The sequence below is a fragment of the Schistocerca nitens genome, chromosome 2, assembly GCF_023898315.1.
Source record: "Schistocerca nitens isolate TAMUIC-IGC-003100 chromosome 2, iqSchNite1.1, whole genome shotgun sequence".
NCBI lineage: Eukaryota > Metazoa > Arthropoda > Insecta > Orthoptera > Acrididae > Schistocerca > Schistocerca nitens.
The window spans coordinates 680,832,909-680,859,802 of NC_064615.1; the positions used below are offsets into that span (position 1 = coordinate 680,832,909).

The 26,894-nt window shown below is 38.6% G+C and overlaps 1 protein-coding gene across 1 annotated transcript in view; it reads right to left on the reverse strand.

Annotated features, from left to right (window-relative positions):
• LOC126236818 (protein takeout-like) overlaps window positions 1–26,894 on the reverse strand; it is a 70,752-nt gene that overhangs the window by 2,418 nt on the left and 41,440 nt on the right. Inside the window, exons 3-5 of the mRNA XM_049946412.1 lie at window positions 25,387–25,534; window positions 13,434–13,567; window positions 12,726–12,875 (exon numbers count right to left, since the gene is read on the reverse strand). Coding sequence (XP_049802369.1) covers window positions 12,726–12,875; window positions 13,434–13,567; window positions 25,387–25,534 — 432 coding nt within the window. The remainder of the gene's footprint in view (window positions 1–12,725; window positions 12,876–13,433; window positions 13,568–25,386; window positions 25,535–26,894) is intronic.

The window sequence follows — 26,894 nt, forward strand, 5'->3', positions numbered from 1 at the left end:
TGGCTCAAGTGGTGAAACTTCAAGTGTAACCACCCTGTACTTCCATGACATGGGGGCCATTGTGTCAGCTACCCTGGATGTAGGTTTTAGGCAGTTTTCCACATCCAATGAGGTAAATACCAGATTGATTTCCATGTCCAACCTCAGTTCCATGATTTGCAAACACTTTGAAAAACATTATCACATTTGCCCACGTGATGAACACTAGATGCGGACAGAAGGGGTACACTGAGTTGGCAGTAGCTTTAAAATGTCTTTGGGAGTGGCAACCTCAATGTAATAGTAGTCTTTGTAATAGTATGGTTGGTTCTGTGCATACTTGAAGATGTACTTAACTAGTGTTGACCCAGTACTAGTGTTGACCTGGCCTTCGCTTGATAAAAGGTCCCAAAATGGATCAATGGATTTATTGAGAATGTTACACCTGATCAGAACAGGTATTACCAGTGTGTTTTACAGTTAGTAGATAAAAGCAATGTTTTCTTTAAAATTTAATGAATAGGTATACTCCTCTTTCTTATCAGTTTTCTGTTATTATCTACGTTAATTTGATTATTGAGTGTAAGCCAATCCTCGCTGTAGTCATAACATTCCTCAAGCCACATGTTTCCTCCTCATCTCCATGAGTAATGTCAGATGGTAGGCAAATTTTCTGTATGTGCCACGGAGGAATTTATGGAAATAAATTAGCTGATGTGGCGCCCATGGGTGTGCACTTCCCAAACATCCCACAATCTTTCATTTAAGGCATATGTATTCATGGAAGGATGGGTGGCTGATAATGAGGAGATAAAAGTTTTGATGAATGAAAGTCAGCATTCTATTGTGACATTGCCACTCACATAGAATGAAATGGTCATAAACCACCTCCAAATTGTATACGCCAGTGGAAGGTGCGCTATGAGTATGTAATGAATTGCATATGAATTTCTGTACATTCATCAAGTTAACTGCTGGCTTACCAGTCTTGTGTACAAACTGTAAGGATGAAATCACAAATTTAGCTAACGTGTGTCACGCATACAGTTTATAATCAGTGCACTGAAAACAGTCTCCACGTAGGAAAACATGAGCTGAGTACAATACAACTTCTGCGAAGTATCACATCTCTTGCCTATAGGTGGACAAAAGTTAGATACAAGAAGAAGCATACAAGAAGCATGCAAGAAGAAAATCATGCAAGAAGAAAATTATAGTCACTGATAGTGCAATGAATGATATCAAACTACATGGGAAGAAAAAGGACATTGAAAACAAAAGTACGACAGCCATTTTCTACCTCAGAAAAATAACATTTCCACTGTGAGTCAGGTCACTGATGGTGAACCAATATTGAGAATTTCCTACAATGCATTATGAGGTCCTATGAACAAGAAAGACAAAGGGAACTGTTGTTATACAGCAGAAAAGTGCTAATCGGAAAAAAAAATCAGTTAAGTATCAACCAGCAATAACAGGTAATGAAACCAGGCACAACATTTCCCACAGCAACTTCTGTGAATCATGTGTAATAACAGCTTCAATGTGCAAAGACATTTATGTGTTCTTAGCAGGCTCTAATAAAGTAGCATGAAATGAAACAAAAGACCTAGTCATCTCTCTCAAAAGAAGACTGTATGAGTTGAGAAGCTTAAATGTAATCATCATATCTGTTCCACATTGTCATGAATTACCAGATTGGTCATGTGTAAATAGAGGTGCAAAGTGCAAATGGAGATATACAAAATATATGCACGAGATTTAAAGGTATAACTTTTGTTGATATAAGTAGTACAGGAAGAAGATTCCACATTGCTACATCTCAACAGATGAGGGTAGGTCATAGTAATAATGTGGATTTTAGATTAATACACAGTTGAATTTTATAAATAGTAAATTGAATGTACAGTGTCATGCTGCAGTTGCTATTCCTCTCAAAGACAAAAATTATTAATTCTTGGGAGAAGTAATCATGAAATGCCATGTCAGTGAGGCAATACACCTGCAGCACTAGGGTTATGATGTTTTTTGTGACAAGTAAACATTCCACCAAGGCCATACTAGACCATGCCAGTGTATGGCACATGACTCGTATATGCCTCAGACAGACTTATTCATATGAGAGTGATCTACCATTATTGCATTATAATGTACAAGACTTACAAAACAAAACAGATGTTTTTGAATAATTTATCACAGGACTGGCTCAGTTTTAATAGTTTTTACAAAGCACCAGAAATCAATAGGTAACATTTATTATTATTATTTTTTTCAAATTAGAAGGATATAACCTAGCAGTGTCTTAATTGTAGAGCATATAATAAAGGTGGCATGTAGAGCATATAATAAAGGTGGAAGTTTTGCTGTTTAATCAATGAAAATGAAGCTCATAACCAACACAAAAGTGCTGTAGTTGAACAGATTTTGTGTTGACAAATTTACCCTGTCCCTGTGTGTGTGTGTGTGTGTGTGTGTGTGTGTGTGTGTTGTGAAGTCATAGAAGTGTAAATCTTCAGATATTTGAAGATCTGAACATTAAACTTTACCAGATTGTCTGGAAAGCAAACATTTTACAGGTTGTATCCTATCTTAAGGGGCTAAAGATCTGCTTGGACTAGGACCCACTAGAACAGTAAATTAGTAGTGAATTAGGTATAAACCTCTATTATTTTTGTATGCCCCTTTTTGTAAACAGAGAGCAGCATGGTCTCTGCTCATTGCTGCTTTCTTTTCTAGGTATTGTTCTCTACAGCTAGAACATTGTCGCACCATTTGTTTAGTCAGAATCACAATGTCAGAGCAACTAGTACTATCATCTGGTGTGCAAGGTATTATTATAAAGTTTCTCACAGCAGAAGGTGTAAACCCATCTGATATTTTGAAAAGCAGCACAGTTTGGGGACAACCATCTCAAAAAGGGTCAAGCGTACACCAGACACACAAAGTTTATGAGGACGAGAAATGGTTGAGAATGTATCTCATCGACATCACCTGAAGACCAGTAGACTGAGGACAATATTAGCATTGTTGGACAGTTTATTGAAGACAATTGTCAAATATCAGTTGCTGAAATTGCTAGTGATGTTGGGACAAGCTACGGTAGTGATCAGGAAATCATCACTGGCAATCTTGGATTTTGGAAAGTGTTCAGAAGGTAGGCACAGAGCACAAATTTTACTGTCTTGAATGTGTGCAAACTTCTATTCACACATTACCAAACTGAAGGGGAAACTTTTTGCAACAGACTTTGAAATGCAATGCAACATGGGTGCATCACTACAGTCGGGAATCGACAAAGAGCAGCTTGGACTGGTACAAAAAGGATGAATCTGCACCCATCAAAACCAGAAGCTGTCTTTCCACAGAGAACGTTCTTGCACCAGTCTTTTTGATTTTATGTGTCTTGTTCTCATTGTTTTTCTTCAAAAATATTGTACTGTGACTGATGCATACTGTTACCAACTTTTCAAAACAAACAAAGCATACTATCATCAGAAAAGGCACACATTTCCAGTCCAGGATGTAGTCAGGCTTTGTGACAACTCTCGACCCCACACAAGCCTGAACTCAACAAAAAATTCAGGAGTTATTCTGGACAACATGAACATTCTTCCTACAGTCCAGACTTATTGCCCTGAAATTTTCATTTGTTTGGACCACTAAAGGAAGCAATCAGAGAAAACAGATTCACCAATGACGTTGCCATCGACATGTCCATGTGCAACTGGCTGCTGTCACAGCCACGTTTATTTAGTGAAAACAGGACCAAGAAACTGGCTGTTTGCTGCTACATAGAAAAGTTAGTTTATTTGTATGAATTTTTCCGAAGTGTAAATGAACTTATAAAAAAATTCTAACTTATATTTGATTCACTCTCACAGTAGTACAGTAACTCATTTATAACAAAAATGATCAATTCTCAGATATTTGAGTCAGTGCATGCTAAAATATGTAATTCACATGTAGAAAAATGAATGAGTACAAGGGAATACTATCTGCAAACTACATGTTAAGACATTCTTCAAGTCAGGAATCTTGGAAATCAGTAGCTACTACCATCGGGGCCGAAAATAAATGGAAAAAAATTCTTAGAACTTCTGTTTGAACTCTTAAATAGTAACACCCCACTAAAACGGTAATATTTTTTATAAAACCACATTTAAAATCAAAGCCTGTACCATTAGATGTTAAAATAAAAGATATGAAAGGAAAAGTGGAAAACATGTATAGCCTGCACAGATTGATGAACTCTTTGAGTAAGATAAAGAATTCTAAAAGTGGTACAAATACCAGTTTTACAAAGATCTCAGGAGATTAAAGGCACAAAGAATCACAACAGGTAGGAACCTCAGATAATATTTCAGTCTTGCTGGACAGCTGTAAATAAGAACTGCAATATACCACCTGCAGTATGCAGTGAAGACATTCTATAGCTTATTGATAGTTTTTTTTTTTTAAAAAAAAGGGGCAGAATTGGATGAAATTACCCTATTTCTGTTGAAGACATTTAAACTTAAGATAGTCTTAAGCAGTTTCCTTAAAGGTGTCCCTGACAAGTTGAAACCGTCTGTAGTCAAACCCTTACACAGAAAGGAAAAATAAACCATGTTTAGAACTATTGCACTAACCTCAACATTTAGCAAACTGGTGGAGAAAATAATAATAAAAGAATTCTTTGAACATTACAGCAGTGCTGACATGTTAGATGTTTCCAGTGTGGTTTCAGAAGATGTTGAAGAACCACATCAGCAGCAGTTCAATTTGTCCGTTATATATTTGAAAAAATAAATGAAAGTCCGAGGCAACGGTAGCATTTGGGGACCCCTCTAAAGCTTTCAGTACAATTCATGAAGTTGTGCTCTTCTCAAAAATTGCAGTGAGAAGTGTCAATGGAAAAGTCTTGTAATTGGTAGAAACACATTTCAAAGGCAAACAACAGTATACAGAAATTATATGTAAAAATAGGAACATACTGGATAGAAGATGAGCAAGAATGAAATGTATACATTTCGGTGTTCCTCAGGGCTTCATTTTAGGCCAATTTCTGTTCATATGTTATGTAAATGACTTCCCAGTTTTTATAGATAATAAGCTTCTGATTACTACGTATGCCGATGACACATCTGGTATCTGTTGTGCAGGCAGTAAGCTTTGAATTGAATTGAATTTTGAATGATTCAAAACTTTATTAAAAAGACAAGTTCACTGTGGAAGAGACAATTTAAAAGTTAATGTAGAAAAACAAATAATATTCACCTTGAACTGAGTGGTCCAGATAGAGAAAATATTGTGAATGATGAGATTCTGCCAAAAACTCTTTCGGAATCTAAGTTTTTGGCTGCATACATCTGGGGAGCAAAATAACTGATGATTGTCGAAGTAGAGAGGATATAAAATGTAACTGGCAATGGCAAGTAAAGCGTTTCTGAAGAAGAGAATTTTGTTAACATCGAGTATAGATTTAAGTGTCAGGAAGTCGTTTCTGAAAGTGTTTGTATGGAGTGTAGCCACGTATGGAAGTGAAACATGGACGATAAATAGTTTGGACAAGAAGAGAATAGAAGCTTTTGAAATGTGGTGCTACAGAAGAATGCTGAAGATTAGATGGGTAGATCACATAACTAATGAGGAGGTACTGAATAGGATTGGGGAGAAGTTTGTGGCACAACTTGACTAGAAGAAGGGATCGTTTGGTAGGACATGCTCTGAGGCATCAAGGGATCACCAATTTAGTACTGGAGGGCAGCGTGGAGGGTAAAAATCGTAGAGGGAGACCAAGAGATGAATGCACTAAGCAGATTCAGGAGGATGTAGGCTGCAGTACGTACTGGGAGATGAAGCAGCTTGCACAGGATAGAGTAGCATGGAGAGCTGCATCAAACCAGTCTCAGGACTGAAGACCACAACAACAACAACAACATAATAGACGATTGATATTTATGGAAGCAACAAGTTGGCCTTGTCTCTCCAGTCTGTATGCAGTACAGAGGTTACCACCTTTCCGTAAGGAATGCATATTTTGGACTAGTATATCCCTTATTGTCTTATGAAACAGTACTGTGGAGTGGGACATGCCATGCCAATATGAAAAGTGTTTCCTTACTGTAGAAGACAGATTTGAGGTTCATAATGAAAGTGAAACAAGGAAGATTTTCTAAAAGCGTATTTACCAGTTTCAATGTTCTCTTAGTTTTTGCCGTGTATCTGCTAGAAAGCATTGTGCTAGTGAAAGAAGAGACAAAGTTCACAGATTAGCAAAACATATTGCTGTAATTCATATTTTATTGACTATGAACATGCAAGTAAAATTACATGTTAGAGGCACAAAATAAATATGAAATGTGTTTTCTATTAAGACAGTTGTAATAAGAACTAAAAATCCATAAATAGATAAATATGATGTTTAATGTCCTGCATAAATTGGGAGGGAGGGGATTGTATTTTGTTTTAGGTCAACTGTCTCATCAGTTGGTATGGTAAGCGATACCCGCCACAATTTTCTGAGATATTGTTTTTACTTTCATATACTTTTATTATTTTTTGTTAGAGTTTAAATGTAAGGATGATTGTGTGTACGGCAGTGATCAAGTAAGATTTGAATTATATTTTTATGTTATCATTGTACGAGTTTACACATTTTGATGGGATTTGTCTCTAATTCTCAGTAAGGTTGCTGCTAATCTTGCCTTTGACTGTATTTATCAAATGGCTCTCCTCCAACACAACAATGAAAATTACTTTTTTTTGTGTTATGAAATACTCTACATCCTCACTGTGAATCTATGGAACAAAAAAATACACTTGATCTAATCTAATTGGAATGGGTTCCATTCATAAAAACAGATTTAGGAAAATGTGAGAAATGTATAGCACATAGCGGTATAAGATTTTTAGTGATGTTTAATACATAGAATCAACAGCTTCTTATATCTTTCTTGTTAATGAAATATTATAAATTGTTTGCTGATGTTGATTATTACATTTCATTTTAATAAAAGAAGGGGTTCATTAAAAAAATCTATTTTTTTTGTTGTTGTTGTTGTTGAAAAAATGAAATTTTGAGAGTGAGTAAGAAGGGGACAAGTACATATTAAAATCTACCCAAGAATGAGTACGAGAAATTGGCTCCTCATTAATATATCATCAAAGAGGACCTCCTGCAGCAAAACTGAAAAAAGATACCAGCATCTCAGAGTGTTGTTATTTTTGTATACAGGGTGGTCCATTGATAGTGACCAGGCTAAATATCTCACGAAATAAGCATCAAACGAAAAAATTACAAAGAACGAAACTCGTCTAGCTTGAAGGGGGAAACCAGATGGTGGTATGGTTGGCCCGCTAGATGGCGCTGCCATAGGTAAAACGTATATCAACTGCATTTTTTAAAATGGGAACCCCCATTTTTTATTATTATTACATATTTGTGTAGTACATAAAGAAATATGAATGTTTTAGTTGGACCACACTTTTTTTTTTTTTTTTTTTTTTTTTCCCGCTTTGTGATAGATGGCGCTGTAATAGTCACAAACGTATAAGTACATGGTATCACGTAACATTCCGCCAGTGTGGACGGTATTTGCTTCGTGATACATTATCCGTGTTAAAATGGACCATTTACCAATTGCGGAAAAAGTTGATATCTTGTTGATGTATGGCTATTGCGATCAAAATGCCAATCGGGCATGTGCTGTTTATGCTGCTCGGTATCCTGGTTGACATCATCTAAGTGTCCGGACCGTTCGCAGGATAGTTACATTATTTATGGAAACAGGAAGTGTACAGCCACATGTGAAACGTCAGCCACGACCTGCAACAAATGATGATGCCCAAGTAGGTGTTTTAGCTGCCGTCATGGCTAATCCGCACATTAGTAGCACACAAATTGTGCGAGAATCGGGAATCTCAAAAACATCAGTGTTGAGAATGCTACATCAATATCGATTGCACCCGTATCATACTTCTATGCACCAGGAATTGCATGGCGATGACTTTGAATGTCATGTACAGTTCTGCCACTGGGCACAAGAGAAACTACGTGATGGTGACAGATTTTTTTTTGCACGCGTTATATTTAGCGACGAAGCGTCATTCACCAACAGCGGTAACGTAAACCGGCATAATATGCACTATTGGGCAACGGAAAATCCACTATGGCTGTGACAAGTGGAACATCAGTCACCTTGGCGGGTTAATGTATGGTGCGGCATTATGGGAGGAAGGATAATTGGTCCCCATTTTAGCGATGGCAATCTACATGGTGCAATGTATGCCGATTTCCTACGTAATGTTCTACCGATGTTACTACAAGATGTTTCACTGCGTGACAGAATGGCGATGTGCTTCCAACATGATGGATGTCCAGCACATAGCTCGTGTGCGGTTGAAGCGCTATTGAATAGCATATTTCATGACAGATGTATTGGTTGTCGAAGCACCATACCATGGCCCGCATATTTACTGGCTCTGATGTCCCCGGATTTATTTCTGTGGGGAAAGTTGAAGGATATTTGTTATCGTGACCCACTGACACGCCAGACAACATGCATCATCTCATTGTCAATGCATGTGCGAACATTATGGAAGGCGAACTACTCGCTGTTGAGAGGAATGTCGTTACACGTATTGCCAAATACATTGAGGTTGATGGACGTCATTTTGATCATTTATTGCTTTAGTGTGGTATTTACAGGTAATCACGCTGTAACAGCATGCATTCTCAGAAATGATAAGTTCACAAAGTTACATGTATCACATTGGAACAACCGAAATAAAATGTTCAAATGTACATATGTTCTGTAGTTTAATTTAAAAAACCTACCTGTTACCAACTGCTCGTCTAAAATTGTGAGCCATATGTTTGTGACTATTACAGCACCATCTATCACAAAGCGAAAAAAGTGGTCCAACTAAAACATTCATATTTCTTTACGTACTACACGAATATGTAATAAAAAATGGGGGTTCCTATTTAAAAAAAACGCAGTTAATATCCGTTTGACCTACGGCAGCGCCACCTAGCGGGCCAACCATAGCGCCATCTGGTTTCCTCCTTCAAGCTGGGCAAGTTTCGTTCTTTGTAGTTTTTTCATGTGATGCTTATTTCATGAGATATTTGGCCCGGTCATGATCAATGGACCACTCTGTATAAACTCATTTGCTGCTTGTCATATGAATCAAAACTTAACTGTGTTCTGTCTGCAAAGATGTTATGACAGTTATGCAACTTAGCCTGAGAAACTGTATGGGAGGTGAATTTGAAATAGTAATAGCACTTGATATAAAAAAGTAAGCCGTGAGAATGCATTCAGTTTCTTCATATATTATTGTAAGGTATTAATGGCCTATTTATGCTGGAGAGTGTATTTTGAAAAATTCTGTAATAACCAATGTTGTGTGTGTGTGCTTTATTAATTCTGCAGACATAACGATCTACCAATGTAAATATCCTGGATGAACTTAAAAGGGAGTGTAATTTTACTGGTTAAAAGCCATAATGTATCTTGAATAAAAACCATCATTTCTTAAGTAATTCATTGTTACTGAATCCGAAAAATGCCTTTTTCTTGATTACCCTCTGCAAGGCATCTGACAGCAGTTTGCAGAGTATTTATGTTGATTGGTATTCTACAAATACCTGGGTATAACACTTTGTACTAATACGAAATGGAATGATCACTAGGGCTAAGTCGTGGGTGAAGCAGGCACTAGGTTTCGGTTTACTGGTAGAATGCTGGGAAAATGCAATTGGTCTGCCAAGGAGTTTTGCTTAGAGATCACTCGTGACCCATTCTGGAATATTGCTAAAGTATGTGGGTCCCATACTAAATAGGACTGACAGGGGATATTGAACGTAAATAGAGGACAGTGCAAATGGTCACAGGTTTGTTTGACCCATGGGAGAGTGTCACAGACATCATAAAGAAACTGAACTGGCAGACATCTTGAAGATAGATGTCAACTATCCAGAGAAAGCCTACGTACTAAGTTTCAAGAACAAGCTTTAAATGATTCTAGAAATATGCTACAGCCTCTTACTTATGACTCATATGGGGATCAAGAGAACAAGGGTAGATTAATTACAACAGACACAGAGGCATTTGAACAATCATTCTTTCCTTGCTCAATATGGGTATGGATTGGGAAGAAACTGCAATAATTGCTACAGTGGGACGTACCATTTGCCTTGCATTTCAAAGTCGTTTGCGGAGTATAGATTTAGATGTAGACCTAGTTAATGATTTGGAGGAACAGTGTTTTAATTTCACTATTCCCTTGCTGAAGCATACACCATTTAGGCATAAAATGAGATAACAGTAAGCTAATCTTGCAGCATTGCTGTCTGATATCATCTTTTAGTATTGTTTCAGCTAACACGTTGATAAGTTGTGCTGTCATATGTCAAAGTGAACAACAGTAATATAAAATAAACACTGAACTAGGTGAGAAAAAAATTATGATCCATACAAGATAATGACACAGATTCCAAGCCAACACTGCCATCCAACAATGAGGAAATTCTCTACAAGGTAATTAGTGACTGAATATGAGATCTAATGCAACTGCACTGTCTAATGCTTTGAATGGGTCATTATTGTGGGGTAACGTATACACAGTAATGGAGTGATGTAATGGGAGTTTATTTTGTTACTGTTTACTTGAAAAGTGATTTAGCTCAAATAATGTAAGTTTAATGTAAGTTTATTTTATCGCTGTGTAATTAAACTAAGATTTTGCTCATACATCTTTACCCAGGTAATATAAAGACAGCTGTTCTTTTCATGTGTACAGAGTAAGCCATGTACCCACTTGAGGGCTAAAGGTTCCTGATCGTGAGCAAATTTCCTATGGTTGACTGTACTAAGGTTGGCACACTTTTCTCAAAACTATTTGTTCAAATCAGACCAAATTTGAAAATGCGGAAGTGTCATATTTTCTTCTGATTGTGTTACTTACATGATGGCAATATTGTTAACACAGAAGAAATTCCAAAAAAGGAGTGTGACCTAAAAAACTGGCATTTAACAAATAATATATCAATATTGGTGAACCTTTTATTTGATTGCCATAATTGTAGTACATTTTAATGAAAATAATGTCATTAATTTCTGTACTAGTTTCATTGACACAGATATGTTAGCTTCAGAAAAAATTGTATCTGAAGCTAAAAATTTCATATTATCGGGAAAATTTATTTGAAGTTTGTGATATACTCTTTCCAACCTACATCCAAAGTTAAAACTCTCCAGGTTCAAAGCCATCATCATTGCAATTTTCTGTACCCTCCAGCTTGTGTTTGGAGGCCCTGTTTTCAATTCTGGCTCCTTTTGTCATTTGTAGGGCAGTTTTCTCAGCCCCTCACACCCACACCTGAGACCAGGTGACCATGGTGGCCTGGGGAGATGCAACAATTCATCCCTGTGTTCACAAAACCAGTCTTGGACGATGAGAGCTGTGTGAGCAGGGGTCCTGTCATACTGGAATACAACGTCGCATTTGTGGAACAAACATTGTACCGTGGGATGGGACTGATCAGCCAAAATGGTCACATAACTCTTAGCAGTAGCTAATGTGACCTAGCAGAGTAACCATGGGACCTATCCAATACCACAATATGGCTGCCCAAATCATCACTGAACACCTGCCACATTTCACTTGTGGAATGTAAACTGGGCCAGAAATTGGAAATGGTGTGAAACAAGACTCATCTGACCAAATGATTTTCTTCTATTGATTAACAGTCCAGGTTATATGGCTTTGGCACCATGTTTTCCCATTATAGACATTTGTGTCACTGATATATGATTTTAGAATTTCAGTTTAACCTGCTATTCTCAGGTTATGAAACTCCCTTCATGGTGTTTTGGTGCTCACAGGGTTCACAAGTGCAGCATTCAGTACTGCAGCAACTTTCATACTTATCGTCCCCACATTTTTCATCACAATCCTCTCCAGTGACCATCTGTCACGATCATTGAACACACACTTTTGTTAGCATTATGACCTGGCAGGTGACGTTTTTCTGCCTCCCGTGTATGTGATATAAATCTTTGATACAGTGCCTCTTGAATCACCAAACACTTTGGCTACCTTAATTACAGAAGCATCCACCATATGAACGTAAACTATTTGCCCACATTTGAATGCACTGAGCTCTGACATAGTGCATTCACAACAATGCAGGACACTTTTCTGACTAGGAGTGACACTTAGACATATTGAGGACACTGCACAGTTGCCGTTCATTTACAAATACAACAACTCGACCTGCGTACTTGGATAGCATCTGCATATATAGTCAAGCATGCATTTCTCATGGCGTTTTTATGTTTTTGTCGAACCCCTTAACCTACTAGGCATTTTGATCAGATAGGTTATGACTCAGTTTATTACTCAGCTGTAGTTAAAGAATTAGATGCAGCTTCAAATTGTGTTAATGTCACATGGAGAATAGCAACAATGACTTGTATCAAAGTTATTTTAACATGAACAACAACATAACATTCATGATTATTGAAGTTCACACTTTTCGGACTCATCACAAGTGAATGAGTATCCCAGCTAACACTGATCATAATAAGTAGCACTATGCTGTAGTTTATGATGACACAAAATGGTAAAGGTGTTCTTGACTCTGTACTAAGATAAAAAGTATGAATTGGGGTATGAATATGGAACTGAGTATCAGTGGTGAGTAATTATTTAAATTACTGTGATCATGATTGACTAAACTCAGAACAGGTTCTTACCTATAGTTTTTCCTGCATTCAGAAGGTTCTCAAAATTCATCTCCATATGTGCTGGTTCCATAGTGTATATGAATTCAGTTTCATTTCTGTAAATTTTTCCTCCTTTCTGTGCTGGAACAGCTTTATGGGTGAGATGGGATTTCAAATCCGCTGCAAAAAAAGTTGGCGCACTTGACTTAAAATTTACAGTAAGCAAAAAATAGAAGTGTAATTGTAAGTATGCATTTCATGAATTAAATATGCTTGTTATTTTAATTGGTATCATTTTTATGAATTAGAACTGTAAGATAACTGCATTTGAAGTCTAATTTGAAACTGCCTGTAAAAGCATTATAAATTAAGTAGTGTAATGGGATACATGATAGTGCTTCAGTTCTGAAAAAAGGATGTTGTTTCAATTAGAAAAAAACTATGAATGCTTCACTGCAACTGTATTTAATCATAATAATTTGTGTATGTTTGTCCATGTACAATCTGCTGTTTATACATTATGACTCACAAAAACGATTGGACCAAAAGTACTATTGACACTGTCTTTCTTTCAGTACAGAATTCTAAAATTAAATGTATTTTATCTGAACTAGGTAACATAGTGGGCAGTGTGTGGACAGTAATACTGTATTAGTGTTCATATGGTAGTGAAAGGTAGTTCACTACTGTGTAGGATCATGCTAATGAAAGTTATTTGCTTTTACTGTGATAACTCACTCATAATAATTTTTGATTTTCCTTTGCCTTTCACAGGGAGCAGCAGAACTTTTCCATCAGCTTCATAGTCAGCCTCTATTGTAAGTTTTGGTGTAATAGTGTCACCTTCGAGATTATATCTTGATGGATCAGAGCTGAAATACAAATAAGTTCCATGTTACTTATGATATTATTTTCAATTAATTTCAACCGCATATTATTATAAACTGTACATGTCAAATCGTTGAGTTTTTCGTTCTGATGTAGTATGAACCCCTGACACAGTGATCATATGTATACATGTAAATGATATTTGCAACTCAGTGATTACTTGATAACACCGAGAAACAGTGATTTTGTTTTTTGGTCTGCTGAGTCTGAATATATAGTTAGAATTTCTCTATTGGGCTCCAATTTCTTGTAATGTATTTTGTCTGCTAATTCTGTGAATGAAAATAATCAATTTTTGTCAATAACTGGATGGGTAAAAAACCTACTCACCAAGCGGCAGCAACAGAACATACACAAACATAAAAAGGTTTAACTTATGCAAGCTTTTGGAGCCAGTGGCCCCTGCTTCTGGCATAGGAGTTGAAGGGAAAGGAATGGGGGTGAAGGAAAAGGACTGGAGAGGTTTAGGGAAAGAGGTACAGTTCTGAAAAATTACCCAGAACCATGGATCGGTGGAGACTTACTACACAGTATGAGAAGGAAAGACTTCTCATCCCTTCCAAAAAGTCTCCCCTGACCCAGGTTTCTGTGTGACTTTTCTGAACTGCACCCCTTTTTCTAAACCTCTCCAATCCTTTTCCTTCATGCCTCTTCCTTCCCTTTCAACTCTTCTGCTGGAAGAAGAAGCCACTGGCTCTGAAAGCTTGCTTGTCTATCAAATTACATTATATTGTCAAATTCTGAATATGAATTTAGAATCACTCTTTTGGGCTCCAATTACTATCACAATGTGAAAATATTTTAAGCTAAATTATTTATTATTGCATACCAATATTTATTTCCGTTATTTGAAGCTAAATTGTTTATTATTGCATACTAACGTTTGTTTCTGTTATTTGAAGCTAAATTATTTGTTATTGCTAACTAACATTTATTTCTGTTATTTGCAGATACTGCTGTATTGAAATAATATCTTCCTGTTGGAAGAATATTTAACAAGGGATGTATATCAGTGAAATAAAAAAAAAATCTTTTATGTTTGGCATCTTATTAACTTTGTTAACAACTTCCCAAATTTTTAATATTTTGTGATTGTATGTAGTGTGTTTGCCGACTAACAATGCACCGTATGTGTGCTAGCCATCCGAGCAGTTTTTGTTACATCTGTGGAGTGATAACTTTTAACTCTCAAAAGAGAAATATAACCTTAGTGGTAAGAATAGCATATGAACTCTACTTTGGCTGTAAGACAGGTGATCAGGATAAATCATGGCCACCACATACATATTGTGCTTCATGTGTGACACGGTTAAGAGGGTGGCTGGAAACCGGATCTCTTCACTTGTGATTTGGCATTCCCATCGTTTGGAGAGAACTGCAGTACTACACAACAGACTGCGACTTCTGCATTACACAGCTCTCTGGAGCAACAGTGAGGACTAGGCACACTGTCCACTATCCTGACCGTACTTCAGCTAAAAGGCCCGTCCTCTCAGTTAAGCCTGCCCATTCCTCAAAAACCAGAAACATGGAGGATAGATATTGATGAGACCGAGGATGATGAATTTTCCGAGGCTGAGCTACATTCTGGTTGTGAAAGACAGGACCCGTTGTTTTTCGACATAAACATTTCAACTGAGCTTCATATGATTACACAGTCTGAATTAAATTATCTGGTTAGTGATGCTGGGAAAAAGGATGGAATGTTCTGGATAAAAAATGCAAGGGGTGTTTTTAAGAGAACAAGTTTTAACATCTTTTCACTCAGTATGATAACTTGATGTACTATAATGATGTGGACATTTTATTTGACATCTTGGGGAAGCCGCACAATCCCAAAGAAAGGCAACTTTTCATCGATTCTTTGGAGATTAGTTTCAGAGCAGTCCTTCTGCACAATTGCAACTAGTATCATTCGATCCTTCTTGCATATGCTGCATATGTGACGGAATCATATAACAACATGAAGCTTGTACTGAACAGTATATAATATGATGGATGGCATATATGTGGTGATCTGAAGGTGATAGCCCTGTTTCTTGGGTTACAACTAGGGTATACAAAGTTCTGTTGTTTCCTTTGTGAGTGGGACAGCAGGGGCAGAAAAAACAAGAATTTTGTCAAAGCAATGGATCATAGTGGCAAAGGTTTTGAGTTTCTCAAAACCAAATTCCCTAGGATTAGTGATACCAAGATCAAAGAGGGTATATTTTATTCTCCACAAATAAGGGGACTAATGAATGATAATGCATTCATAGAAAGTTTGAATGAAGCTGTGGCGACTGCATGGAGATCCTTCCAAAGCACTGTAAAATAACTTCCTGGGAAACTATAAGGCTGATAACTATGGATAACTTGTTAGTCAGTTTATTGAAAATTATAGGAAACTTTGTTGTAATATGTCTCTGAAACTCAATTTCTTGCACTCACATTTAGACTACTTCTCCTCCAATGTTGGCAGCATAAGTGATGAACATGGTGAATGTTTCTATCAGGACATATCTGTGATGTAAATCCATTACAAAGGTAAATGGAGCCCAAGGGTGTTAGCTGACTACTGTTGGACTCTCAGAAGGGATGATCCTCAAGCTAGATACCTCAGAAAATCACAGAAATGCACATTCTAGGCACTATACAGGGAAATGTAACTTTTTTGGCACTAAATAAATATATAATTTTATTGAATTGTAATGTATGTGTTTAAAAAGTGTATTCCCAATGGAAAAAGAAACTGTTAACAGATTTGAAATCAGCATAAAAAACTCCATATAAATCACCTTTCAGTTTCCATTTAACACATCCATTCCTCAGTGTAATAGAAAAGTTCTACTATTGAGATAGAGTGCAAACACACACCCTATGTCCCTACATGGTGTGAGCTGGATGCAGTTTGTCAGCTGGACTAGGTTGGGATAGGGACTGTGTTGGGTGGGGTGGGCTCAGGTGTGGTATGTTGGGGCTCAGAGAAACAGCCACTTTGCCAGCTAGGGATGCATGGGGAGGGGTGACTCATGAGCTAGGCATGTGATAAGCAGGTGTCGGAGCCAGTGGGGAGCAGCAAACACTGAAAGTGGCGTGGGGTCATGAATTTTGAGGGGGTGATAGGGTGGAGGAAGGAGAAACTGTTGGGTGGTAGGTGTGGGGCATTAGTTTACAGGAGATAGAGGCGAGAACAATTATGGAAGCAAAGAATATATTGCAAGAATAACTTCCATGTACGTAGTTCAATGAAGCTGGTGGTGAAGGGATGGATCTAGGTGGCCCATGGGTGAAACAGATGTTGAAATTGAGCATATTCTGCTTGGCTGCCTGTTGTACCACCAGGAGGTCAATTTTGTTCTTGGCAACAGTTTGGCGGTGGCCATTTATCGAGATAGACAGGTGGGTGGTAATCATACTTACGTAAAAAGTTGTGCAATGTTTGTAGCAGAGTGCATAACCTGTCTGCTTCCACAGGTGGCCTGGTCTCTGGCGGTGTAGGATAACCCTGTGACAGGACTGGAGTAGGAGGTGCTGTATGGGTCATTGGGCAGGTTTTGCACCTTGGGCTCCCACAGGGATATGATCACTGTGGCAAGGGGTTGGAGTGGGAGTGGCATAGGGATGGACTAGGATATTGCTTAGGTTGGGTGGGAAACACAACACCACTTTAGGAGGGGCAGGGAGGATAGTGGCTAGGATGTCCTTCATTTCAGGGCATGATGTTAAGTTCTGATAAGGGATATGGTTCAGTTTTTTCGGGCCAGGGTGATATTGGGTAATGACGGAGGGCTGATAATTGTACGTGGTGGGAGGATTGGGGTGTTTGTAGGAATATGTTATGAGAAATCTATTTGCAGACTAGATTTGGGGCAGTTGTGCTTGTCTGTGAAAGCCTTCGTGAGACGTGCAGCAGGGGAGTCTCATCACTGCTGACAGCTCATCCATGGGTGGCCAAGCTGTATGAGAGCAATTTTTTTGGTTGGAAAGGGGTGACAGCTGTCAAAATGCAGGCACTGATATTGGTTAGTGTGTTTAACGTGGGCAGAGGTGTGGATGGAGCCATCAGAGAGGTGGACATCAATGTTTAGGAAGGTGGCACATACGGTTGCGAAGGACTCTGTGATGTGGAGGGAGAGGTGTTGAGGTTGTGAGGGAATGAGAGTAGGATGACTTGGCCTTGAATCCAGGTTGTGTAGAGATCATCAATGTCTTGAACCAGACTAGGGACAACAGCAGTCAAAATGCAGATGCACTGGATCCTTGCATAGTGAGCATAATTCATTCGAGAATCTTACTTGTAGTGCGAAACACTCGTTAAGTGAAACTTTTTGCAAAACACTTGTTTAGTGAAACAGTTTATTCCATATAAATCAATGTAAAATATGATAATGCGTCCCATGTAGAAAAAGTACCAAAAGTTTTATCTTATTTGTGCCATTTATTCAAAGAAAATTATACGTACAGTATTATGTACTTTATTATTCACGATACATAACTTATTGTTTTTTAGTAGAAAGCTCTCTATTGTCATTTGTTTCTGCGACGCTCCAACACTTGGCGTAAATACTACACAGCATTATTGTCAAATAAATTTGTAGTGCGTTTAGCCACTGCTTTATTGGGGTGATGATTTTCAGTGTATGATGCAACTGATTCCCATGCTTTCAACATTTCTCTTATTGCACTAGAAGATTGCTGCTTTGCTTTTACCAGCTAATGGCCTTGTCGCAGTGGTAACACTGGTTCTCGTCAGATCATCAGTGACACCTGTGGGCTCAGAATGACATGGCAACCAGTTGGTACCATTGGTCCTTCATGGCCTGTTCAGGTAGAGTTTTTAGGTTTTGCTGTTACTGCCTCCTCCTCATCCTCCTCCGAACTCCTCTCCACGACTTCCTGCTGTGAAACACATTGCAACTCCGTAAGCTCTTTGTTGGTGATTTCTTGGCTGTGATCTTCCACAAGCTCATCAATATCATTGTTTCCACTTTTAGTCCCATACTCTTGGCCAAAGACACAATCTCGTTGACTTCAGGCTCCACAGATAATGACTTGAATGCCTCAAAGTCACTTTTGACAACGCATTCCGGCCAAAGCTTCTTCCAAGCAGAAGTGAGAGTTGTCTTACATAGGCAGTAATGTTGAAGTGATATTTCCAAAACTCTTTAAGGGTGAGATTGGTAGTTTCAATCAACTCAAAGCAATGCTGGAAGATTGTTTTAGTTTAGAGCTTCTTAAAGTTAGAAATAATCTGCTCGTCCATAGGCTGGAATAATGGATTGGTGTTGGGGGCAGAATTTGGATCTTGATGAATCAAAATTCTTCAAGAATGTGGCCCTGTAGGTCTGGAGAATGGGCAGGAGCTTTGTCCATAACAAGCAAGACACGGAGTGGCAGATTCATCTCAAGCAAATATTTTTTTTTACCGAAAGATGAAACATTTCATTGATCCAATCACAAAAAGATCACGTGTCACCCAAGCCGTGTTGTTGGATCTCCACATCACATTTAATCTGCTCCTCTGGACTTTACACTTCTTGAAGGCTCTTGGAGTTTCTGAATGGTAAACAAGCAACTGTTTGCTTTTCAAATTGCCACTTGCTTTGGGACAGAATAGTAGTTGAGACTGTTTATCATTGGCTTGTGACTGGGTGATGTAGGATGTAGACCCATTTTGTCACAATTAAAAACCTGTTGCGACAGATAACCCTCAGAATCTACAAGCATCTTAAAGTTGCTGATGAAGTTCTCTGCTGTCTTTGTGTCGGAGCTGGCTGCTTTGCCGTGCATCACAATGCTGTGGGTGCCGATTCTTCTCCTAAACTTCTTAAATCAACCATGGCTTCCCTTAAACACTTCTTCGGTCGCTGATGATTCTGTTGTCTGCTTAACAAGGCCGGCAAAAATCATTCGTGCCTTCTCACAAATGATGTTCTCATTAATAGTGTCATCTAGCAATTGCTTTTCATTTATCCATGTAAGGAGCGACCATTTGACATAGTTCAGGATATGAAACTGTTGTTTTGATACTCTTGTCACTCCCTTTGAAGCATATATTTCCTTAATTTTGGCCTCGTTCTTGAGGATGGTATAAATATTTGACGTAACCAATTGTATGTGCATGCTAAATAAGCTTGCTCACATCACATTCATGTTTTTCAATGACTTTATGTTTCATTTCTAACATCATTTTCTTTCTCGTATGGACATCTTCTTGTGGCTTTATCTTCAGGGACATTTATACGAAGCTAATTAAAATTTGCACACAAAAAAACACTGTGTGTACGTAGGTCTAGAAAAATGTGTAATCACAAGCTGCACTAAGATGGTGGTAGAAAGAGCACTGAACCCAGGCTGCAGCACGTTGTTCATACGTCACTGCCAACAATGTAAGGTGTTCATATTGTTAAAAGTTTCACCTGACACGTGCAAATAGCTGTTGACATCACATTCAATCATTGTCACTCATTATGTGAAACATCGCTCGTTAGGTAATTTTTTTTATAACTTGTTTTGCTTGTCATGTGAATTATTTGTCCTGGGAGGTGCTCGTTAAGTGAGGTTCCACTATACTGTTGTTGGTTAGTGTGTTTAACATGGACAGAGGTGTGAATGGAGTCATCAGAGAGATGGAGATAATGTCCAGGAAGGTGGAACTTTGGGTTGAGGAGGACCAGGTGATGCAGATGGAGAGAAGCTGTTGAGTTTGAGAAGAAATGAGGTCTTGGTTGTTAGTCCACATCATGAAGATATTATCAGCGAACCTGAACCAGACTAGCTTTTTGGTGTTTAGGGAGGCTAGAAATGTTTCCTCTTGATGACTCAAACAGGATGCCATAGGAAGATGCCTTGTGGGTGTCCATGGCTGTGCTGTGGATTTGTTTGTACCTTCCCTTCAAAGGGGAAGTACTTTGTGTCAGGATGTAGTTGGTAATGTGTATGAGAAATGAGGTAGTGGTTTGTGGTGTGAAGGATGTTGGGAAAGGTAGTGTTCTACAGCAGCAAGGCCATGGGCGTGAGGGATGTTAGTGTTTAGGAAGATACTAGTTAGTTGGTTGCATGTCCATTGATCAATCACATGGTACAGTAGCCGTTATGATTTGGAACATGTCAAGTGTAACAGTAACTGCAGAGAGATGACATCAACAGTGACAATTAGGGATCCAGGAGGCAAAGTGGTGGAGATGGTGCAAAATCGGTGTAGGTAGTGGTTAGTATCTTTCAAATGGGTGACTAAGTTTTGGGCAATTGGTTGGAGGTGTTTGTCAAGAAGACCAGAAATTATTTCAGTTGGAACACAATAGCCAACTACAACAGAGCTTTGAGGATTGTTGGGTTTGTAGATTTTTGGGGGGTATGCAGGAGGTAGGTGTGTGGGGTGTTGGGTTGAGGAGAGAGATAGACATGGGACATAGGGGGGGGGGGGGGGGGGTGTTTTCGAAAGAACCTTGGTATTTCTGTATGGATTGGAAGTTTTAGTGGACTTCTGCAATGGGAGCACTATGGTGTGGCTTGTAAGTGGAAGTGTCAGACAGTTGATGGAAGCCTTCTGCCAGATAGTCACTGCGATTTGTCATGAATGTCGTGGAGCTTTTGTCTGCTATGAGGATGATAAGTTTGGGATCTTTTTTGAGGTTCCTCATGGCTGTCCTTTCTTCAGTTGAAAGATTAGTGTTCCTAGGAAGCGACCTGGGAAAGGATGGTGAGACCGAGCTGGGGTAAAGAATTCCTGAACATTGACCAGGGGGGTGGTTAGGTGGGAGGGGGAAAAGGTCATGGTTGGATGGTGGTATGAGTTGGGAAAGGCGAAGTCCAGTGTTGGGATTAGGTTGGTGTTAGAGGTGAGGCAAGGAAGTGTTTCCACTCTAGTGATAGGGAGAAGGAGACATGTCTTTGACAAGTCAAATCCTTCAAATTCCACAAGTCTAACACTCTGCAAGTCCTAAACACTATTGTTAACCATTCCACCAGAAACTTCAGCCCCATACAAGTTTGTCTACTCACCTTCTTCTGATCCTTATGGTAGAAACACTTACTTGGCACCACTCCCTCCAACTAAAGCCAACCTAATCCCATCACTGACCTAGCCTCTCCCAATTTGTGCTACAATCCTATCATGATCCTCCCCCTCCCACCTAACCACCCCTTGTCACCTACTGTGAATTCTTTACCTCCAACTTGGCCTTACCATCCTTCCTCAGGTGTCTTCCTCAGATCACTAGTCTTGCAACTGAAGAAAGGATAACCATACATGACCTCTAGATATATTCTGACCTAATCATGATCCCTGCATATAAAGACTCCAACACTGTCATGATGAATCATAGTGACTACCTGGCAGAAGACTTCCATCAATTTTGTGACATACATGACCTCTAGATATATTCTGACCTAATCATGATCCCTGCATATAAAGACTCCAACACTGTCATGATGAATCGTAGTGACTACCTGGCAGAAGACTTCCATCAATTTTGTGACTCCTCCTCCTACAAGCTGTGCCATAGTGATCCTATCCCAAAACTCAAAATAACATGCAATCCCCAGCGAAATGCTTAAGCCCTTCCCAGAACCTCTCCCCGAAGTCCATCTCCTTCCTCACCCCAATGACACCTTGCACACCCGCTTCCTACATGTTTCCCAAAATCCACAAACCAAACAATCCTGGACTTTTTTTTGTAGATGGCCACAGTGCTCCTGACTGAAAGAATTTCCACTCTTGTCAACCAATGCTTCCAAGTAATGGACCTAAACCTAGCCTTTCACATCAAAGAGAGCAACCACTTCCTTCTCTGACTCTCCATCATCCCAGCCCTTTTAATTCCTGAATCCCTACTCATAACTGTTTGTGCCACCTCCCTATACATCAATTTCCTTCATGCCCATGGCTGTGTCACTATCAAACACAACCTATCCCAACATCCTTCAGACTCCAAACCCATTATCTCATGCCTGATACAACTTCTCAACAAATCCTGAAACACAATGGCTTCTCCTTGCTAGGGAAGAAATACAAATCTGCAGCATAGCCAGTGGTACCCATGTGATACCCTCCTATAGAAACCTGTTTATGGGCCATCTAGAGGAAACCATCATGGCCTCCCAAAACACCAAACTGCTAGTCTGGTCCAGATTCATAGATGATCACAATATGGACTCAGGGCCAAGACGTTGTTCTCATTCCTTCACAACCTTGGCACCTCCCATCTGCATCACATGGTCCTCCTCAATTCAATGTACCACCTTCCAGGATGTTGACCTCCACCTCTCTCATGGCTTATCCACACCTCTGTCCATATTAAACACATTAACAACAACAGTATCTGCATTTCGACAGCTGCCACCCCTTTCACACCAAAAACTTGCTCCCATACAGCCAGGCCACCCATGGATGACATAACTGAATTTATGAAAACTCCCTTGGCCAGTATGCTGAAGGTCTCAGAAAGGCCTTCACAGACAGACATTACCCCTTAACGGATTTTCTATGACACGTCTTCAAACACCCGCAGTTCTCCCATCGTCCATAAGAATCAGCTACAAAGGAGCCCCCACTGTCTCCCCCTCAGCTCCCCCCATCTTCATCCAGTATCACCTTGGACTGGAACAACAGAACCATATCCTTTGTCAGGGCTTTAATTATCTGTCATCATTCTCCGAAATAAAGGTCATCTTATTCAAGATCCTCCTCACCCCTCCTCAACTGGTGTTTTGTTGCCCACCCAACCTACACAACATCCAACCCCTTCCCTATGCCACTACCACCCTCAACCCCTTGCCACAGGAAATTTGCAAGACCTGCCCAATCCACCCACATAGCACCTCCTACCTCATTCCTGTCACAGGGTTATCCTACACCACCAGAGACAGGGCCACATGTGAAAGGAGTTGTGTTATGCACTCTGCTGCAAGCATTGCACAGCTTTTTATGTTGGTATGACTACCAACCATCTGTCCTCCAGAATGAGTGGCCACTCGCGAACTGTTGACAAGAACAAAATTGACCACCATGCAACATGCAGCTGAGCATAAAATGCTCAATTTCAGTGGCTGCTCCACAATCTGGGACATCTGGATGCTTCCCTTCATGACCAATTTCTCTGAAGTACCCTCCAATAACCTCCCAATTCACACTCTCACATCATTTTCTGTTTGCTGCTCCCACCAGCTCCAAAATTTCCTAGCCTGTGATTCCTGTGTGTGTGTGTGTGTGTGTGTGTGTGTGTGTGTGTGTGTGTGTGTGTAAGCTAGCAAGTTTTCTTTCTTGTTTGTGTGTGCCTGTCAGTGACTCAATGCTTCTGCTTTTCAGTGAATGGTCCCTTTCACTCCTAAAGTATTTACTTGATAATGCTTCACAAAGTCATATGGTTCAGGGGACTATTGTGAACTTTGAGGGACAATTTGAAACTTCTGTGGCTGTTACTTTAATTATTATATTGTGATACTTATACCATTACATAACTTTGAAGTATTTTTCCTGATGTTTTATGTGTACTTGTGTCCATTCAAACAACTTTAAGATTACATCAGGATGAAATACTTTTGGAATTTCCTAAGTACACATCACACAAATAGGTGGATTGTATTTGGAGACTAATCAACAACCACAGAAAACAGTAAGAAATGACACAAAACTATATCAGGACTATAGCACGGGTGAGTAAGCGTCTAGACTTGGGTTATTCAAGCAAAACTTTTAGAGTAACTATTGTCTGTGCATTCCTTTGGATTTGTTTAACTTTTAAGAGAGGGCTGCCAGTTGCCACACTTTTTACAGATGTGAAAATAATGAGAAATCACTGCATTGTGAAAAAAAGATACCAGCATTACTAATGTTAGTTTTTGAAAGACAGTCAGTCAAGTTTTATCTTGTTTACATACAATTATGAGTCATCATTCTAAACTAAAACTCAGTCCTGTATAATAATAACTCCGTGAGCCAGTCACAGTTCTGTAGTGCTTGGAGAGATCATCTGTGATGACACAACATTGTGCAAGGTGGCATAGCAAATATGTAAAGCTGGATTGGAAGAGATGTTGTATTGACTTGCATGTGTGCATGCACATGATACTGACATTGTTTACTCTACCAGATTTCACTGGAGGGCATTGCTAATGGAGGAGGAGTAGCTACTGGTGTAGGCTTGGATCATTCTAGGTGTAAGACTTAGAAGAAAGATCCTAAAGTTGTTGGCAGTATGATGTGTGGGAGGTGAAACATGTGCATTATAGGAAAATTTAGTACCTGTGTACTCAAATCCAGACACACTCACTGGATACAGAAATGTAACAGATCATATTTTCTGAAAGCATTGTACCTTATCAAATAAATGATAATATAAATGTGTATGAAGCATTTAAAAGTCAGGAAAACCCACATTTGTCTCATACCCCGTCATCTGTTTCCTTCTGTTGTGTATAAATAGACTGATTCCTCATGAACAAATCTCCCAAAATTCATTTTTACTCTGCAATAGCAGCTGAATAGACTTAAGGAAGATAATCAAATCTGAATACAAAATGTGTTCTGCAGTTCAAGGAAAAACAGATTTACGGTATAAGTTACTATCTTACCTGAGAATGGAAGTTTGTGCTACAGCACTGTGTAGATTAAATTTGATGCAATTTCATTTAAAATTAACCTTAACTAAGCTTATATTCAATCTGCGTAAAGTGATATAAATTTTTGTAATTGTATCTTCTTTTCATCAAACTATATTGTTTCTCTCATCCATCTACAAATAAAATTCTCCATGTGATAACTACTGTCTTGGAAACTGTTCCAATAGTTTAGAAGTTGACAGTTTGTAAATATACTCACTTGTGCTTGGTGATTATAGAGTCAGAAATGCCATAAATCTTCATGTTCTTAAACTTTAGCCCAATTCCAACAGGACCATCTCCCTTATCTATTTCAAGTGCTGTAATCTCCAAAGGATCCAGTGGCAGCATATCCAGCTCACGCACACCTTTAAGAACAAGACGTAAAATAATACTTTCTTGTTTAAAAAAATCAAGTGAAGAGGGGTTTCAACATTGTGCTCCTGACAAAAGTGAGAAATGAAGTGTTGATATATGAAAGGAGTGATCTGAGGATCTAGTTGACAATGGTGGACTCAGATATTTCGAAGTTGGCATCTGCTCATCAATCACTAATAACATAGATTAATGTAGTTGTTGGGGAAATTATTATTATTATTATTATTATTATTATTATTATTATTACTATTATTACTACATTTACTTAAGTTTTATTGTTCTTGTATTTTTTATTGACCTTCTAGCTATCAAGGATTAGCGTGCACCACTGATTTTGTCTTTGCATTCTGTTTCCATCAAATTGTTAAACATGGTAATTACCACTTATGGCTGTCAATGTTTTTTTGTTACAGTAAATAAAAGCTTTGGCACCCACAAACAGTAGTAAACAGATTTAACAATTAATCAAAGGCTGTTTACCTACCCTTCATCAAACTGTTTGTATTAAATTCCACTTGAAATAAAAGGCCAACAGATATTGACATATAGGGGTTACCATTGTTTAATAAAACAGCCTCTACATTACTTTTGACCTGCCTCGAGATGACTGGGTGTTTGTGTTGTCCTTATCGTTTCATCATCATTCGTGCAAATGGAAGATAGGACTGAGAAAAGGTTGGGAATTTGTACAGGCGCTTATAACCACACAGTTGAACACCCCACAATCCAAACATCATCATCATCATCATCTACATTACCTTTAAAAAAATCTATAAACAGGTTCCCTCATTTCCTACACCAGGACTATATTCTTAACCAACTCATTTAGCTCAGTTTTTGTATACAGCTCATTGGTTCTCTGTAGTCCAAGGTACAATGAAAATTGTTATGAGGTTATTCATTTACATCAGACTTGATACCACTATGAATGTATATGATCATCATCAAAAGCTTCTTGTGATTTAGAAGTGGAAAGATCTAGGTCATTGCCTACTGACTGAATGTCTAGAAATATGTTGTTGTGTCATGTATGTTCTATTATTGTTTGGAATTTAACTGTGTGCAGTATCATAGTGTATGTAAGTAAGTTTCTTAACATGTCCAGCATACTTTATAAAATCTCTTTTACATTACTCATAATGACAGTGATTGCATGCAAATGCTCAAAGATGGACGACTAAATAAACAATGACAATCAGAAGTTTAGGGTATATTATTACTGCTTTCAGTTTTTGAATTGAAACCAGACATGAGCATTACAAATGTAAAATGTCACTAGAGTGGTATTTCTGGAATGGCAATTTTGAAGAACTGTTTTCTCTTTTTCTTTTTTTTTGACATTTTTCAAGA